The 20,278-nt window shown below is 46.0% G+C and overlaps 2 protein-coding genes across 2 annotated transcripts in view; one reads left to right on the top strand and one right to left on the bottom strand.

The window, feature by feature from the left end:
- The window catches only part of LOC149336611 (uncharacterized), a 114,098-nt gene that overhangs the window by 50,458 nt on the left and 43,362 nt on the right, over window positions 1-20,278 (top strand). The gene's annotated exons all lie outside the window — the stretch shown is intronic.
- LOC149336612 (tRNA dimethylallyltransferase-like) lies at window positions 10,216-13,546 on the bottom strand. The gene is made up of 5 exons (XM_089554187.1): window positions 13,398-13,546; window positions 13,122-13,259; window positions 12,460-12,558; window positions 12,104-12,354; window positions 10,216-10,480 (listed from the first exon to the last, which is right to left on the bottom strand). Exons 1-5 carry the CDS (start codon window positions 13,539-13,541, stop codon window positions 10,216-10,218), a joined length of 897 nt encoding a protein of 298 aa, XP_089410313.1. The 5' UTR covers window positions 13,542-13,546.

Genomic DNA, 20,278 nt, shown 5'->3' with positions numbered 1-20,278 from the left:
AGTCCACAAGGGTGGGTCAAAATATAGGAAGTAGAGAAGCCCGAGTGACCCTGCTGCGAAACGCGGACCGTCCTGCACAGCGACGCACCATCCATGCGGCGGAAGAGGCCGCAACAAGCGAAGGACTGCTTACCGCCTCTAATCCGGGGACGCACGACTCCCCATCTGCCAAGGCCTACGTATTTTATTTATTTATTTTTATTTATTTTGTTTCAAAATACTGCAGCCCCATTCTAGGGGCTATAGCAGGAGTGGGTACAAAAATGTGGAACAATTCCACCCATACAAGGGTACATTACAAGCATTACAAATATCAACGCTGAGAACAACATACAATGCTACGACTCAATTGCCGACGCAAAATCAGAGATTGATAGTGCACGAATGTTACCATCCAAAGAATTCCAACTCTCCACAGTGCGCGGAAAAAAACTATTTGAAAACGTTAGAGCGGGCAAACAAAGGTTGGATATTAAGATCGTGATGGCTCCTGGTTGCAGATGGTTTTGAAAAGAGATATGCTTACCCTCTGAAAGGCAATTAGCTGAATGAACTATTGAGTGAAGAAGTTTTAAGGACTCAGTTTTTCGGCGCGATGCGAGCGGCTTAAGTTTAGGGAAGACATCGCAGATGAGGGTGAAAAATGAAAGTCGTAGCGGCGAAAAATAAATCTTACAGCTTTACGTTGTACAGATTCTATTTGATCGATTTCACATTGCTTGTACGGATTCCAGACATTAGAAGCGTATTCAAGAATAGGGCAAATTAGAGTTTTGTACATGAGCAATTTGGCTTCTTTAGGAGCATCCCGTACTGTGCGCCGCAAGTAACCTACCTTTTTAAGAGCTTTAGCTGTGATGTAGTCGATGTGTTTTGACCATTGCATATTGTGAGAAAAAACGACGCCAAGATATTTATATTCATGTGCCCTTTGTAGTGATGCATAGTCGTAATTAGAAGGTGATAGGCGGTTGGTGAAAGACATGAAACTGTTTTGCTGAAATTGATGTTCATCTGCCACGTATTGCACCAGTCACGGAACATACCAAAAGACTCATTCAGAAGGAGGTGATCATTAACAGAGTTGATAGTGTGGTACAGTACGCAATCATCGGCGTATAGACGGATCTTGGAGGTTATACTGTCAGGTAAATCATTAATATAGAGCAAAAATAGCAAAGGGCCAAGGACAGAGCCTTGGGGAACACCTGAGGTAACATCGGCTAAGGAAGAATCGACGGAATTGAAGCGAACAGACTGGGAGCGGTGTGAGAGGAAATCGGCAATCCAATCCGCGAGTTGAGAGTTATTGAGAATTACTTTTAGCTTGCATAACAATTTAGAGTGAAGAACCGTGTCGAAAGCTTTTGCGAAATCGATGAATATGGCATCGATTTGGTTACCGGCGTCTATGCTGAGAAGATTGTCATGTGCAAATTCGGTTAACTGAGTCACTGTACTAAACCCCTCACGAAACCCGTGTTGAGCTCTGGACAGAAGATTATTTGCTTCAAGAAATTCCATAATGTGTTTATAAATAATGTGCTCTAGGATCTTACATGAATGTGCAGTTAAAGAGATCGGCCTATAGTTAGAAAGCAGTTGTTTGTTGCCGGATTTATAGAGAGGGACTACATTGGCGCGATTCCATGAGAAAGGGACAATGCCAGTAGAAAGAGATTTTTGAAATATAATTGAAAGATATCGAGATGACCAGAGGGAATAACGTGCTAGGAAGGTGTTTGGGATACAGTCCGGTCCAGCGCATCTTTGTGGGAGGCGCCCCTTTTTTGACGGAAATAGAAGTTGTTTCAACCGACCAGTCGATCAATCGATCGATGGAACAATCGACAGCCGAACCGCTCCGTAAGGGGAGGGATGAAGGATTGAGTGAAAGGAGAAAAGAGAAAGATGTCGCAGTAGAGGGCCGCGGAATGATCTCGACCATCTGGGGATATTTAACGCGCTCTGACATCCCACAGCACACGGGCGTCGCCGCCATCGAAATGCGGCCGCCGCAGTTGGGTTCAAACCCGAGTACTCCGGCTCTGTAGACGAGCACCTTAGGAGGGGGAAGGGGGGGAGGGTGAAGATCTGCGGTTTAAGAAAGCAAGTTGAGCCCAATTCGTTATGGGTGCCTTACATTGCTAGGGATAACACGTTTGGTACAGCGCTATGAAGCAATCGCGCATCATTCCGCCAGCACCAAGATGGGCCAGATTTGCGCAGCATATTCACGAGCAATTATTTGGGACAGCCGTTGGTCATTGCTCTACCGGGTTTCTCATGGCGGCAAAATACCATGGCTGCGAACCTACGGTGGCACTACAATCCGTTCAGCCCTCCGCAATGAAATGAAATGAAATGGCAAACTATCGCCCGATATCAATCTTACCTGTATTTTCTAAAGGCCTCGAAAAAGTTATTCTTAAACGACTATCCTGCTTCACTGAAAGATATAACATTATCACTAACGCTCAATATGGCTTTCGTAAAAACAGATCGACTGAGTTAGCTCTCCTTGCTCAGAAAGAATTCATACTAAAACATTTTGAGTCAAAAAACATGGTACTTGGATTATTTTTAGATTTTTCAAAGGCGTTTGACCTTGTTAATCACTCTGTGCTGCTTAAAAAATTAGATCACTACGGTATTAGAGGCATAGCCCATATGCTGATTTCCTCATACTTGCGACATAGGTCTCAGTTTGTCAGTATTGCTGGTGAATGCTCCCATTTGAAAGCGGTAGCTTCTGGCGTTCCGCAAGGAAGCATTTTGGGTCCGTTTCTTTTTGTTCTTTACGTCAATGATATTGTCCGCATTGATAGCACTGCTAAGTATAAAATTTACGCACATGACACTAGTCTGTTTTTTTCGGGTACTTCAACTGCTGATCTTGCAAATCGAGCTAATAAAACCTTAAAAGCAATAAATACTTGGACGGTTGATAATCACTTAAGAATTAACGTTAGTAAAACGGCAGCAGTCATGTTTCACCCACGTCACAAACACTTTGAACTACCTCTAATTGAATTAAACAATACCAGAATAGAGTTTGTGCAGTCTGTTATAACTCTGGGCGTTTACTTTGCAGCAGATATGTCATGGAATGACCATATTAATTACGTAGTTCAGAAACTTTCCAGAACAGTTGGTATCATGCGCCGCAATTGCTTTAATTTTCCTTTTTTCAGTCAACATGTTAGATTACCACTCTTTGTTCTCTTCTATAGCCAACTACGGATGTATGGTGTGGGCAACAACAACAGCTGAAAATATTAACAAACTCACAGTGTTACAAAAACGAATTATACGCATTGCATGTAAAGTGCCATATTTCTTCCACACTGCGAGCCTTTTCCATCGACACAACGCCATACCAATGAAGTCCATGTATAACTATAGGCTGTGCTATAAATATAAACTCGCCAGAATGAAAAATGATGACTCCTTACTTACACTGGCTGGGCTAGAGCAAAGCAGAACTGTGTATGATACCCGCGCAGCAGAACCTTGGAATGTTAAGAAATGCCGCACAAACTATGGCAAACAAATGTTGCAGCATACCTTACCGACACTTCTGAACCAGTTGTACTGCCACAAGAATCTTGATCTATCCAATATTTCTCTGAAAGAATTGCCCCAAATGTTCATGTAGTTTTTTTTTTCTTCCTATTACCACTTTGAGTGCACCTGTCAATTTTGCTGTCATTTACTTTCTCCTCCCTGTGTTTGCCTTTATAGTCTCATTGATCTAATGTAGTTCTTCTTTCTTTTATAAGCACAATGTACTGCGTATTGAACGTACATGTCTCATTCTCTGTACCGAACACACTTTACTTACATTTTGTTTGATCTCGTACTCCGCCACCGTCAATGCTGCACTGTAAGAGGAAGCCAGGACCTCTCAAGCTGTCTATACAGCTTTTTCCCTGGCTGTCCTCGCAACACCCAGTTGCGGAAATAAACCTTCAAACCTTCAAACCTTCAAACCTTCAATGGATGAGTGAATAAATAGGGCGCTGATGTGTTGAATTAGAAATCTCTGAATTAAAAGAGAAAACGAACACTCCGACCAAATTGCTACGAGAGGACTGCCATCCGGTGCCGACTCGGCGCCTGCTTTAAAGTTGAGGGGGCAGGAGCGGAAGACGAACTTTTAATGCTAAATCAGTGCTAGTCCCATTACAAGAAAAGCTGGCTGTGTGTGCGTGTGTGTGTCGCGGTGGCGGAGTGGTTATGGTGCTCGGCTGCTGGCCCGTATGATGCGGGATCGATCTTGGCCGCGGCGGTCGCAGTTCGATGGAGGCGAAATTCGGGAGGCTCGTGCAGTGCGCGACCTGAGTGCACGTTAAAGAACCATAGGACGTCAAAATTACCCGGAGCACTCCACTATACAGTGTCCCTCATATCGTGAGTTGGTTTGGTGCCTCAAACATTACAAACCATCCTGCCGATGTGGTGGCTCAGTGGTTATCGCGCTCGGCTGCTGACCCGAAAGATGCGGGTTCTATCCTGGCCGCGTGGGTCATATTTCGATGGTGGCGAAATTCTAGAGGCATGTGTACTGTGTGATTTGAGTGCACGCTAAAGAACCATAGGTGGTCGAAATTTCCCGAGCCGTTCACTACAGCGTCTCTCATAGGCTCAGTCGTTTTCGGACGTTGAAGACCATAAACAATATAAAATGTAAAAATTCCCAATTGCAACAGTGGATGCGAGTTGGCGTATGCCGGCAGGCCAAGGACCGCGCTGTATGTTGTTCTAATGATGCTGCTCAGTGCCTCTTCATCCCTGCGACGCAGATGATGGTACGGGAAGATGATGCTACGGGCAGATGATGCTACGTTATTCTGCTTATCATCAATGATTGCATGATCCTGCCCAGGTGGGCTTCTCTCATGCCCTCGAGACGGGTGGCATGCGCGTCACCAGCCCGCCTATCTGGTACGCCCTGACGCTTAGTCGGTGTATCGCTTCCGTGTTTTATTATTCTGAATCAACATGCCAAGAAACCTGATAGTAGCTACCGCGTCTATTGGATGGCTGTCGATGTGCAACTCTATTGGTTTCCGAGGGTCGGGTTCTGTCTGTGAGGCTTGTTTGTTCCTTATAACTAAGAATTCGATTCAGGCGATGAACACGTAAGGCCCTGCACGAAAGCTTCTGCCATATCGATAGCACGTTGTAATGACATTGGAATCTCTCCTTCGGACCGGGAGTTGGCCCATATTTTGATGTCGTCGGTGTATATAGAAAATGTGGACAAAGAGAATGCATCGCGGGGAAGCAAACCAATGGGTCAACGTGAGAAGAGTCCACACGACCTCCATCCGTGCGACGGAACACAATTATCCTTGGAATCTCGTATACTCCGTTTTATACATAGCTGTCAACGCTGCTAAAGGTACGAAAGTAATCCGCTGTAAAAAACAACCAAAATGTATCCGTCCGCCTCGCGTCGTGGCTGAGTGGTACGAAGCGCGCGCCTGTGTGTTCATTTTACAAAGGGCCTAGGTTCGACTCCCGGCTCGGGTGTTTTTTTATATTTTTTTATTTTTGTTAAAAGATTCATTAGGTAGAAACTCGAAACTGTCAAACTCTAATACCTACTTTGAAAAACACAGCGCTGTTTACTTGTCTCGAAGAGGAGGAGGAGGAAAGAGACTTTAATGGATAATGGAGAGGTCTGCCTGGTTATGGGCCTGGCATGCTACTCCAGATGAGGATGAAAGAAAAGGGTGAAAAAAAAAGGTGACATCAAACATACTCAACACTCACGCACTCTCACACACACAATGAGTATCAAAGTATGTCCACTAAAACCGTGTCCCTTAGATGACTATCAAAGTATGTCCACTAAACCCGTGTCCCTTAGAAAAACTAAGGAAGCTTTTGTCCCTCGCTCAGCCGAGGTCGCATCAGTCCAGGGTCCAAGGACATGCTCCAGGTGGACGGGGTCGTCCTGACGAAGTCCTAAAGCACCTAACAGTGCCTTGCGATGAGTATTAAAGATCTGGCAGTGGCAGATCAAATGTTGAATATCTTCGCGCACACCACATGTCGGGCACAGAGGGCTACTTGATACACCAATTTTATAAAGATAGAATTTAGTAAAGGCAACGTCCAGACGAATTCGGTGCAGGCAATTACAGTCACGTCTATTTAAATTCCGGGGCATGCGGAATTCACAAACGGGGTCAATGCTAAAGAGGGGTCTGTATTGACGCCGCGGATCACACCACAAAGAGCGTTGCGTCTGCCAGGCTTTAGTAGCGAGAAGTCTCGCGCCATCACTACGAGAAAAGGGTATCGGTAGAAACAAGGAGGTGCCGCCATGCGCCGATCTTGCCGCAGAGTCAGCACGATCATTGCCTGCGAGGCCACAGTGAGCGGGTAACCACTGAAGCACAACACGGTGACATAACTCACAGGCCTCGGTGTGTAACCTATTCAAGTCATCGACGATCTGTTCTTGAAGGCTTCCTGGTGAATTTATCGCCTGTAGTGCAGCGCGAGAGTCACTGAAGATAACCCACGCTGTTGGCGGTTGTTGTAGGATGTAAGTAAATGCAACACGCAGAGCAGCCAGTTCGGTAGCAGTAGTCGAGGTGCGGTGACTGAGTATCGCTGAAATTGTGGTGCATGTTGACGCAATCCAGACGCCAATCGCAGATGATAAGGACGTGACAGAGCCATCAGTGTAGATGTGACGGTACGCATTGTAGCAACTATGAATGCGCTCAAGCGCAAAATATTTAAGTACAGGATTGGGGGTGTATGTTTTTCTTTTAATGCCAGGGATTGTGATCTTAATTTGCCATGCTGTATACCTCCAAGGTGCGGTGGAGGTTGTGACAGGACGCTGGTACTGTGATGGGAGAATGTTAGAAATTTCCTCCATGCAGTACTCAGCGAGTGGGTGGTTTGGTTCACGAGCCACAAACCGCACCTGGGCACGAAGGAGCTCCTGGGTTAAGAGCACTGATGCCGATAGACGTCTGCTCTCAGCTAGAGTACCCATTGTGGAGGTGTTTTTGGGAAGGCCGAGACAGATACGCAAGGCTTTATCTTGCATGGCTTCGAGGATTTTAATATTAGTTTGCGAAATACCCTCCAGAGCTGGGAGACTGTAGCGCAGAAGGCCTTCACAGAGCGCTCCATACAGTCGAAGTAATGATGGTGTAGAAGAGCCTCTTCTGCTGGTGGAGAGCATACGAAAAATAGAGGCGTAAGAGCAGAGCTTGACTTTCATCTGTTGCACATGTGGGGACCATGACAGTGACCTGTCAAACGTTACCCCCAGAAATTTATGAGTTGTGACGTACGGTATTGGAGTACCAGCAACTTTCAGCCCGTAGCGCGAAAGATCACGCCTTGAAAATGCAATTGCTGAGCTTTTATCGGACGACATGGCGAGACCGCGCTTGCTTAAGAATAATTCAATGCAGCCTATTGCCCTCTGTAGACGGGCATGCACAATGCGCCTATTGCGTCCGGAACACCATATACAGATGTCATCTGCATAAAGGGAGATTTCAACTGTCGGTGGCAAGCATTTTTGCAAGCCAATAAGTGACAGATTGAAAAGGGTGGGACATAGTATACCCCCCTGAGGTACTCCGCGAGATATTTGATGCGGAGCTGTGTCACCTTCACATGTTGACATAAAAATCGATCTCTCGTGAAGATAGTCACACAGCCAGTTATACGTTCGTCCGGTAATGCCAACTGATTGTAAAGCTGAGTGAATTGCCTCATGTGTGACGTTGTCAAATGCTCCCTTCACGTCAAGAAACACTGCAATGGTCATAGCCCGCACTGCTTTGCTGCGTTTGACACAATTGGCAAGGGCAATAACATTGTCAATGCTGCTGCGTCCTTTTCGAAAACCAGACATGGTCGGAGGATAAATTCCCCTGTTCGTCAGGTCCCAGGTTAAACGGGAGTGAACCATTTTCTCCATCAACTTCCCGACGCAACTTAGAAGGGCTATAGGACGATAGGCGTTTAAGTCAGTTGATGGTTTTCCAGGCTTGAGGATGGGTATGACACGCGCACGCTTCCAACATGTTTCAAGGCGGCCGAACTCCCAGGAGGTGTTATAAACTGCAAGGAGTTGAACCTTGGCGCTAGTTGTCAGGTGAGAGAGGGTAGTGTAGCTTATGCCATCTGGTCCAGGGCAGGATCTTTTATTGGTAGTTGCCAGAGCCACATGAAGTTCATCCATAGTGAACGGTTCGTCAAGGAGGGCGGTGTTAGGTGAAGAGATAAATCTTTGGGGAGATAGTGGCACCGATACGGCTGATGAATGAGCAATTATCTTAGAACAGAAAGCCTCCGCTGCGTCGAGACGAGAAATATTCGCATTCAGAGCTACGCACTCAAAAGGATTTAATGGTGCTGGCTGACTACTGAGGCTGCGCACAATGCTCCAAATCTTCGAAAGGGGCATTCTGGGATCGAGCTTTGTGCAGAAAGATCGCCATTCCCGTCTTACGAGTTTGTCCAAATGGCCCTGAACGTGTTTCTGTGCACGCCTAGCAACGCTGATGTCTTCTCTGTTATTGGTCCTGCGTGCTCGTCTCTGCTCTGCGGCGAATTGCTCGAAGTCGCTCATATTCAGCATCTACACTTGAGTACACTGTTGGTAAGGTTACAACTTTAGTGCTGGTCGTTTTAGCACGTGCTACAGCATCAATAAAGTTTTCATAATCAAGGTGGGAGAGCTGCAATTTATCTACTGTGTCGGAGAAAACATCCCAATTCGTGTAGCGTACCTTACGCAGCTCGGAACTTTAAAAAGCACCACCAACCTTAATATACGTAGGTAGATGATCGCTGCCATGAGTTTCTATGTCTACATTCCAAGTTGCTGAAGACGACAGATGCGCAGAAATCATAGAAATGTCAAGGGCACTGGACCTTGCACCTTGATAAAACGTTGCCAGGCCGTTGTTGAGGAAAGTTAAGTTGTTGGACTGTGCAAAATCAAATAACTGTTGTCCTCTGGCTGTTGATCTGGTGCCTCCCCAAGCAGGATGGTGTGCATTGAAGTCGCCCGTTATGATGTGTGGTGCAGGAGTACTACGTACTATATCCTGAAGGCGGTCAACGTCAAATGTGTCATGCGGGGGTATGTATCCAACGATCACTGTGAATGACATATTCATGATTTTGACGGTGGCTGCAACATATTCATTCCGTGAGTCGGCAGGTATCGGATGTGGGATGGAGGTGACGTCTTTCCGAACAGCTAAAAGAACTCTGCTGATGTCAGTGCCGGTCATTGAGTTCTGAACGGTATAGCCTGAAAGACGAATGGTAGTACGCAGACGAGATTCTGCTATGGCAACAATCGGGAAACGGTGTTTTGAGACAAACTGTCGGAAATCAGACAATCGTGGACAGCGCTAGAGAGGAGGCAGACGATTTGCAGGTTTTTCTGATTCTAAGATGTTTTATCTATTTTCCCCATTTGAAGTCAATGACAATAAGATATTTCTCTAGGGAAGTCATGATTGTTTATGATATCCAATAGGATAGCTTAAACTTAGTGCCACATTGCCACAGTGCCGCTTAGTACCACTATTAAAACCACTACCTCACAGTATCATGCAATGCCTAAAGTATTCTGCTGTCTACAAAAGTAGGTCGCCAATCTGTGGTTTATGTACGGTCCTTTCTTGCATTCCTTTGTCATTTTCTTACAGACCCATGACAGCTAACTTTAATATATCTAGGTGGCACAGTTAAAGGCTCCTATACTCCAGTTCACACATAGCAGGCAACATTGCAGAGGTTGCTGAAGTAGTGCATCCGTAAAATTATATTACTCTGCACATATAGTTCATTCTTTTCAAAACTCCGGTCATTGTTTGGATGAATACAGAGAGACAGTACAAAAAGGTGTGGTAACATTGAAAATCACGTTCAAAGCTGTGAGGCGCTCAGTGTTCGGGCTCTCTGGCCATAGTTTTCATGGAGAGTGAACTACTTTTGGGCCCGGATTTAGTAGAAGCGATTCCCCCTACCAACCGCGTATCATACCGCCACGTGTACTTTTGGCTTCTCGAAATCTCGACGAGTCGCTGGACGAAAATGTGGCAAGAGGTAAAACGAAGTCCTGGAGGTGCCAGTCACGGCACTTAAGATTTGTCGCTATGAAAGATGTTTGTGTTCGCTTGTATGGCGAACTACTTTTTGCGTGCGGACCTAGCCTGTGCGAACAGGTGTGCTAGCTTTGGCAGCGTTGTCTGCTATGTATGAAACGGAGTATAGCTGTGGATTGACACACATGATAAATGAGAATGCACTGCAAAAACATGCACACAAACCATTCTGGTCGCACTGCAGCCACAGCACACATGGCCGCTCGTAGCGCAGAGGCCCGCCAAGAGAGCTTCCCCCTTCCAGCTGCTGCTGCTCCTCAATGAGCTCGCTGTGGGGCCTTCCATGGACTTGGAATACCTGGAGGCTCCTGAAGTGAGACAAAGAAAGGAGATAAATAAAAGATGACATTGTGCCCTGATGCACCCCAGGGGAAGGTCGACACCACTCTTCAGCAGGGTCTGAACGTTATTCCCAATTTTCCTTTCAAGGCTGGTCTCAGCGTTACAACAGAGACATTATCTAATCCACCATCTAGTAATCTCAGTTACTGTCAAATTACACATCCAAACCCACAGTCTCATTTTGTCACATTTTAGGCATACCGCTCCATTTGCACAGAAATGTACAGGCTCTTCACTAAGGCCTCTCCACCTGCCACATGGTCACACATCTTGTATCCCATGTGGTCAAATGCAGTAAGACACATCAGGATATTAGGAAACGTTCTGGGTTAAACCATAGGCAAGACGATTAGCAGCTGAGTGTCACGTCACCCAAAATAAAATCGACATGGTTCTCTTCAGGGTTACAGTACTTGTGTACAGCAATGTGCTAGCCGAAGGGGAGATCGCTGCCATTTTAAAATGTGTGAGAACAAGAACAGTGAGGAGGAAAGTGTGTATTGTCAAGTAGGTTAGAGGCAAGAAATACTGTAGCGAGACACACCCCTCCTAATATGACTCCTCTGCTTAACCGAACAACCTGCTAAGATCTCAGCCACTTGTAACACTATTTGAACAAATTTTCATTTAATTTTCGTATTCTTATAGTTTACCTAATTTTCACCGTTTCGCCGCCGCGGTGGCTCAGTTGTTATGGTGCTCGGCTGGTGGCCCGAAAGACGCGGGTTCGATCCCGGCCGCGGCGGCTGGAATTTCTTTGGAGGAGAAATTCTAGAGGCCCGTGTACTGTGCCATGTCAGTGCATGTTAAAGAACCCCAGGTGGTCGAAATTTCCGCAGCCCTCCACTACGGCGTCTCTCATAGCCTTAGTCGCTTTGGGACGTTAAACCCCATAAACCAAAACCAAACCAATTTTCACCATTTCATAGTAGTTATGTAGTGCAGGAATAAACATCACCATCATCATCATCATCAACAACAACCTAACTACATCCACAGACAGGACAAATGCCGCTCCACTGATCTCCAATTAACCCCGTCCTTTGTTAGCTGTGGCTAGCTTACCCCCCTAAAGTTCTCAATCTCAACCACTCACTTGGCTCTCTGCCACCCTCTCCTATGCTGGCCTCCTCTTGCAATCTTCTTGGTTGTCCTAAGAGACCGTTGGTTGCATACACTTTGCATTACATGCCCAGACATTTTCTGTTTCTTCTTCTCGATTTCAGCTAGGATATCATTACCGCACCTTCATTCCCTGACCCACTCTGCCCATCTTCCTGTCTCTTGATGCTACTACACCTATCATTTTCCTTTCCATAGCTGACTGTGCTATCCTTGATTTAATATCAAGCCTTTTCTTAGCTGACAGTAAACAAAACTGAAGGCAATAAGTCATCATACCATAAATGTTTAAAGATATATCAGGCACGCACACGAGATAGTACTGAAGAGAAGCTTTGATCTCGCTATCAACAGAGATATCAAAACATTACAAAAATCAGACCACTTCATCGATCAGAACAAAAATACACTGCACTTTTCCAGCAGTTCCAGCACAATTCAAGCAGATCCAAAACAAGTGACGTTACCATTCGATCTTTCGACGGTCTTTTGGATGGAGTCTCAGGGCACGTTCGGGATCTATTGTCTCCAGGCACTTGTACAAGTGCTCTGTCGATACGTCTTCCAGAATGGCGCTGTCAGAGACTTCGGAGAGTAGTGCAGTTGCAGCTGCCTCGGCCTCACTGTCATTGTCACTTTTGTTTTTCAGGAATGAGTTGATGACTTCTTTCAGCAAGACCCGATTGCTGTTGTACGCAGGCTGGTCATCAGACTGCTTCTGTGAGGGTGATAGGAAGCAGAGAAGTCACAATATGGGTAAAATGTAAGCTTAGGTAAGCTTGCACTAAAGTAGATGAATACAAAACAAGTTGCTGGAACGTACCTCGGGCCGCACAAGAATCTTCCACAGGAGGGACTCGATGTAATAGTTTGTGCCACCAACAATTATGGGTAGCTTCTGTTTGTTGACCAAGTTGTTGATCTAAGATGGGAAAAGAGCAGTAGACGCTTTGTCACTCCAAACCAACAGCGCGCGTTCATACCAAAAAGGTTATCATAACGACTAACCATAACTAGAGTTCACTCTACCATAACCTTCTCGATTCATCCCAGAGAACCTTACTGGTTCACCCTCATTTCTGGTTCACCCTCAGTTTTTCTCTCAACTATCAAAAACCCAACCAGACGGACCTCCGTCGAAGATGTTTTCGTTCAAACCTCATTCAAGGCATACGTTTTCAGAAGCTTGTTTGCAATCGCGCACATTAATAATACCGACTTTTAGTTATCCGGTTTGCTTTGCAAAATTTTTCGAGTACTCGAACAGCGTCTAAATACCGTGTTTACATTACTCATTTAAACTTGTAAGCCGGCGTACGCTGTCATCGCGTTGATGTCACGGTGAATGCAGCTGACGTATGAGCGTGAAATTTAGCTAATTAGCGAAAATAAAAACAAAAGTTACGAAATTTGCCTAAGGCGCAAAGGAGATACGAATTAAATGAGCAAAAGAAAAAAAAAAGACAGCGAAGGAGACAGACTCACAACACCAAGTGCCCTGCTTTGGAAGTCTGCTACGGTGAAATTCAAGAGGGGATCCAAAAAGTCGAGGAGGTGGTGCGGGGCAGCGTCTCTTTCAGCGGGAGTCACCTTATTTGTGATGATGTCGAGTGACTTGTACACCTTGAGAGGTCAAAAAAATTGCAGTAATTGTTTAATTGTGACAGATAGGCCAAACAACTGAAACTACGTGTGCGCGACAGACGACGCAAGAGGTAAAGTGAACAAGGTGAACGAAAACCGAACGACTGGACATCTTACCTGCATAGAATCAGCACTGATTATTTCTCCATTAACCTTAGAAGCAATTTCTATGGCTAACTTGGATTTACCCGTCCCAGTCGCGCCTAGGATTACAACAAGAGGAAGATTTCGGCAGCATTTCAACACGCTGGGAGCTGCCATTTTGACAGAAAGAAATAGGATGGTGGCCTGATTTGCCTTTAAAATTCGCTAAAATAAAGTTTCTAGTAAAACAACTAAAATAATTTGTGTTGTTTGCACTGAAAATTAAATATGCGTCAGAAAAAAAATAAAAATTGGAAAATTGAAGTGGTATTAATTGTTTAAACAGCCTCGAGTTGATGATCGTGGCGCTTCTTTGTGGTCTAGCTACGCTGTGCTCAAAGAGCGCCGGTTTTGAATGCGCTTCCAGTTCCCGTACAACTGTGGCCACACACGCATGGGTAACAGTGTATGTGTAGACACATCTCCAGACTTATCCCTCTCTAAAAACGTCAAGGACGCAAAGTGGGTCAACACCGGGCAAAACCTTGGTAGTGATCACTTCATCCTTAGCATCACCTTCCCCACGACAAAACTTAAAAACAAAGCAAAAGAAATACGAACCACGGATTGGGACAAGTTCAGGCAACTTCGCGACAAAACAGCTCCAAAGGAGATCTCTAACCTTAGCGACTGGGTTATCTCGCTGAATGAGGATGTCAGGTCCACTAGCGTTGTGGTGCCAGTTGAGAAGGAGGAGCAGATTGCAGACTCAAAACTATTACACCTGTGGCAGGCACAAAAAAGCCTCCAAAAACGCTGGAAGAAGCAAAAACACAACAAGCGACTACGCAAAAAGATCGCTGACATCGAGAGGCGAATCGAGGAACATACACTTACTCTCCAAACACAACAATGGCACCAAATATGTGAAAGCGTCAATGGACAGCTCGGAAATAAGAAGACATGGCATCTTCTCAGACACCTGCTCGACCCAGAACAAACACGTCCCGTGCAACAAAGTCAACTGTACAGACTCATACATAAATATGAGGGTACAACTGAAGACCTAATCAAAGAGCTAGCAGAACGTTATCTAAACACGGATGATGGTACCACACAACCAGTCTACCGGGGGACTCCTAATCCAAATTTAGACGCAGACTTCACAGACGCAGAGGTCTGGTACGCAATTGGAAAACTGCGGACAACATCTGCGGCAGGACCAGACAAAGTAACAAATAAGACTCTCAGGAACTTAGACGCAACGTCGATCGCGGCGGTTACAGACCTTATGAACAAATACTGGCATGCAGGCAACATACCACCAGAGTGGAAACACGCGAAAATCACTTTTATTCCTAAAGCGGGTAAGAAACTCAGCACTGAGAATCTACGCCCAATTTCATTAACATCATGCCTAGGCAAACTCATGGAGCATGTCATCCTCAATAGGCTCCAAACTATGCGGAGGACATGAACCTCCTACCTGAAACAATGTTAGGATTCAGGGCCCAACTATCTACCCAGGACATACTCTTGCAGCTTAACAAGGACATAATTGAAGCTGACGAGGGAACAGGAACGAAAGCAATATTGGGTTTAGACCTTGTTAAAGCTTTCGACAACGTCACCCACAAAGCCATTTTGACAAACTTGTCAGAGATCAACCCCGGAGAAAGGACGTACAACTACATCCGATCCTTCCTCACTAACAGAACAGCAGTGATAACGGTCGGAACAATAGAGTCTGCCCCAATCACACTAGGAAGTAAAGGAACGCCACAGGGCTCCGTCCTGTCGCCTTTCCTTTTTAACCTCTCCCTCATCAAAATTCCCCCCAAACTGGCACAAATACCAGACCTACATCACACGTTCTATGCAGATGACATCACACTTTGGGTAACCAAAGGATGCGAAGGCTACATAGAAGACACACTCCAAGCAGCAGTGGACATCATTGAGGCATGCGCATGGGAATCCGGCCTCACTTGTTCTGAGCAAAAATCTGAACTCTTCGTGATCCGTCGTAAACAAAGAGGTAGGCGTACCACAACATCCCCCCCGCAAATAAACGTCTATGTTAATGGACGATCTGTCAAAGAGGTACAGACCATGAGAATATTGGGGTTGTATTTACAAACAAATGGAAAGAATACTGACACACTCACTAAGCTAAAACGCACGGTAGAAGCGACGGCGCGATTAATCCGCCGCATAGCTAACCGCAGACAAGGGGTGAGGGAAAGAGATTTATGCCGCCTAGTGCAGGCCTTTGTGCTAAGTAGGATACTCTATGCCACCCCTTATCTCAAATTTTCGAAAGCAGAAAAGGACAAATTGGATAGTATGATACGGCAGGCCTATAAGGCTGCGTTAGGACTCCCACTAAATGCCTCAACCGAAAGGCTTATGAGGTTAGGAATACATAACACCTACAATGAACTGAAAGAAGCCCATTTAATGGCTCAAACAGCGCGATTAGCCAATTCCAGAACTGGCAGGCGTATTCTTACCAGGTTCGGAATTAACTTTCAACCTACGAATAACGATGCTAAAGTAGACCTACCCCGCGACTATAGGACGGCCCTAGTAATCAAACCACTCTCCAAAAACATGCACCCCTTACACCATGAGGGTAGAAGACAAGCACGAGCCAAAGCCTTACATAACAAATACAGACAGTGCGCTGCAACACTTTATGTAGATGCGGCAGAATACAAATATACCAATGCCTTTGCAATTGTGGTTGTGAACGAGAATGGCGACCACATCGTCTCGGCGACAATCAAAACGAAATCCTCTGAAACGGCAGAAGAGGCGGCTATAGCCCTCGCCCTAGCTCATACCCAAGGGAGCATCATCCTCAGCGATTCCAAAATGGGTATCAATAATTTCTCTAAAGGGCGAATTACAAACACCTCCCTTAGAATCCTTAACGCAACCAAATTCTCACCAAATTATTCCGAATTGATATGGGTCCCAGCCCATTCGGGGAATCCGGAAAACGAGGCAGCCCACAATAAAGCCCGAGGTTTCGTCGACCGGGCAGTGGATGAGTCTGGCTCCCTGAATTTCACGAAGGACTCCATGATCACATATCATGATCTCACCAATCATTTTAAATTAGAGAGGAGAATTTTCCCCCCTCCAGACAAAAGACTTACTAAAGAACAAGAGGTTACGTGGCGTCGTCTACAGACGAGATCGATACGCACCCCATCACTCCTCGCGCACATTTATCCAGATCTTTACAACCCAAACTGCAAACACTGTGGCCAACGTGCTACCTACGATCACATCCTGTGGGACTGCAAAATAGAGCCACCTCCGGGTGATCTAGTTACAGCTCCTTCTCTCGAGCGGTGGGAGACCGTGCTGGCTAGCTCTGACCCCAGAACGTAAGTTTTGGCGGTGGAGTGGGCTGACAAAGTCGTCGAGGGCTATGTACTCTCGACCACTTAACGCGACCTCTTCCCAAGCTCTTCCCGGCGAATAAAATGTTTTACAATCAACTGTGGCCAACGAGCCAACTACGATGACATCCTGTGGGATTGTAAAATAGAGCCACCTCCTGGTTATCTAGTTACCGCTAATATCTCTAGCGGTGGGAGACAGTGCTGGCTAGCTCTGACCCCAGAACGCAACTTTTGGCGGTGGAATGGGCTGACAAAGTCGTCGAGGGCTATGTACTCTCGACCACTTAACGCGACCTCTTACCCAGCTCTTTCCGGCAAATAAAATGTTTTACAATCAATCAATCAACCGCCACAGCGATGCCAGAGAATACTGAAAAGGGCAGCAGATCTGGTATAGTCAGACCTGCCGTATGCTTTTTGAGTGCTCCCCTACATCACACTAATGTTGAAATAAAGATATTCACAGTGTAACACATTTGAGCGTACCTCGGCCCGTCGATATTGAATGGTACCTTTTTTTCAACAAAAAAGTTCCCGAAAGATACAGAAAAAAAGAAAGGGAGAAAGAGAGAGAGGAGGGGAGGGGATCAGAAAGGTATGTTTTTATGCTCCAGTGCTGCGGGCTCCGGATTAATTTCGACCTCCTGGCGTTTAAAGTACACACTCACCGCGCAGCAATTGTGCATTTTACAACGATAGCTATTAACATTACCCTCGCAACACTGCCGTAGTTCAGCGTCAAAACTGCGTGGCTCTGTAGGGGTTATCAAGTAGACGTCAGACAACTATGGCTCACAGCATTCTAGCACGTGAGAATGGCTCGTGATTGGTGAGCCCACCGACGTTGCTCGGTTTTCGGAGCAGGGAGAAATGTTTGCTGTGTTTCTTTTTTCATATATGTAAACAACGTTGAGGTGACTTTTGTCGTCCCAGTTACTTTTATTTTCTTACAGCCAATATCTGACGGTCTAACTTGAGAGGAGAAGGAAGGGCTGTTGTCAGTTTAGGTGCGCTCACAATTTCTGAGAATATTCTTGTACTGGAGCAGTTCACACAATTCATCATGCGGCTTGGTGTGCGAGGACTAATTGGCTTTACTTTACGCTTTCCACCGTTGTATACTGAATGTGCGGTGACGCTAGGAAGGAAGCCGAGAGATACTTTCTTGCTCTTAGTATCGCACGCCTTGCCTTACTTGGTGGTCAGCACCGTCTGCGGAAATGCTCAGCAAATACTCTCATGACATTTTATTTCCGTTGTTCTGTTCCTTAAAGGGACAGTGAGGAGAGCTCTATTAATATTTTTTTAAAAGCAAAATCCGATAGTTCGACATTTCATGGCTATGTTGCCACTTGGCCGGCAGCGAAAGATGCATTTATTTCGAAGAAATTTGGATTCGAAGTTGAAAAAGATTTTCCCGCCGCTCTGATTCAAACTTGGGATTCTCTTATGACGACACAAGGCTAAGTGAGTGTTACATGACGTGCACATGACGTAATGCAGACTCCGTGATTTCTGGCAGCCAGCAGTGCGGCCTAGCAACAGCCGAAAAGGAAGCTACCGCCGGCCGCACGTTGAAGGCATCCATCAGCTACTGCGGTCGTCGCTTACGTTTGCACCGGCGTTTGCCAGCGTTACGATGGGTCCCGTTCTCGAAGTCGTCAACGAAGTTCTCGCAAATAGATACCTTTAGCATACCGTGTACCTTGTTACCGTTAGCGGAATACCGGTAGCACGCCTACCACCGGTGAGCAGGCGCTGATTGATCCCGATGCTGCAGGCGCGCGCGTAGCTGCCGGGTACGTGGCGCCATCTGGCGACGTCAAGAAGATTTGCGCATGCATTCGCTGCGCCTCAGTGATTCGTCGCTTCTCGTGTCCCAGTGTTGCTAGAACCATTGGTTCTAGCAACACTGTTTTGTCCTATGACGTCATCACGCTTGAACTTGCGAGTTTGGCCTGTGGCGGCGATACCTGTATTTTGGTTCTTGCTCTTTTCTACGCTACAAGAGCTTTGTTGTCAGTATGAGTGGCGTTTTTGTAATCAGGAGCTGCTATTCTGTCGATGCTAGCCAACTTCAATTTCTCCTCAGTGTCCCTTTAAATAAGATGTTTTTTTGCTTATTTTTGCAAGGAATTACGAAATCGAGTCACGTGCCTCAATTGAACACCTTGCTGTTTTAATTAAATACCATTGCGAGCTAAGCAGCGGGTCCAAAGGCGCAGTGACAATGTACGCGCTAATTTGTGAATTTGTTCATTCCGCTTTTCGCATCTACATTCTAGGCTAGAAACGGCTAAAAATTGGGCAAGGGTTAGTCCTTTGGGAATAACTCAACATACACAACTATTAGCCTCTTAAAAGAAGAATCATTACTTAATCAGGAACTAACTACTCACATTGCATTCACATGCATAGTTTGTATCCGTAGGGACTAGTCGCGAGGCCCAAGTGATGCACTGAGTCTCCCGATTTTGTCACAAAGAGTAGTCCACTATCCGGCGAAGAAAACACAGCCTCTCTCTCTCTCGTATTAGTAAGCGAGAGTAGAAGGGCTGGCCGCATGCCTGAGCACACGTAATAGATCTCACGATCCCGACCGGCCAATCACGTGAACCGTGATCCTTCTGAAAACAGCTTACGCTTGGAGTCACGCTTGGCGCGATTACCAAGTCGTGCGCGCACCTATCTCAGATTGTGAGTGTTGTGGGTTTTAATTGGGGAGATATACATACGTTCTCCCCGTTTAACCGCGGCTGACCCAACTCAAAACCGCGCGGACCCCACCCCGTGGTCGCGTACGCTACCGAGCGCTCGTCGACATCGCTTTTCCCGATCCCGAACAGAAGAGAACCGTCTCTCCACCGCGCGCGAGCAGCAAACGCGCCATCCGTGGCGCTGGTGTCGCTGCGACGCGAGCGCCCTCCCCTGTTAGTTAAAGTAACACAACTAAGGAGAGTGCGTTGCGGGGGAGCTAACCACAGTTGAGGGTGCATTGCGGGAAAGTGAACCACGGGGGACGAGTGCGTCCCCAAAGTGTGAAAGGAATAACCTATAGAGCGCGAAAAACAGTGGATTTTGCGTTAAATTCTCAAGTGCAGCTTTGAAGAGCAGCGCTACATCGAGGAAAAAAAAACTTTGAGATCACTGTGGCGACCCGCATTGGAGCAGTGTGAAAGAAAAACCTCCACATACTATATCGACGTCCTTGGCTGTCGGGACGTCCGTGTACTATACTTCCATGGCTATTTTGACGTTTAAGTGTATTTTTTGTGTTTTTCGTGTTTAATTAATTACCGAATTGCACCTCTTCAACCAAATTTTTCCTGCGGCTACTTTTTGTCGCACACTAAATGTCACAATCACACTTTTACACATTTATCTTCAGAGAACGACGTAATCATGCGGACAAAATTGCAGACATTTTTTGCTAGCGCGACAGAGAAATATAATGCTCCCGCATTAATAAATTCCCGTGTGACGTGTAGCGAGTGTGTA

This window comes from Amblyomma mixtum, chromosome 7 (genome assembly GCF_055824585.1).
Source record: "Amblyomma mixtum isolate Tamu chromosome 7, ASM5582458v1, whole genome shotgun sequence".
Taxonomy (NCBI): domain Eukaryota; kingdom Metazoa; phylum Arthropoda; class Arachnida; order Ixodida; family Ixodidae; genus Amblyomma; species Amblyomma mixtum.
Note: the sequence above shows the minus strand (reverse complement) of the source record. Positions and strands in the feature narration are given on the sequence as shown.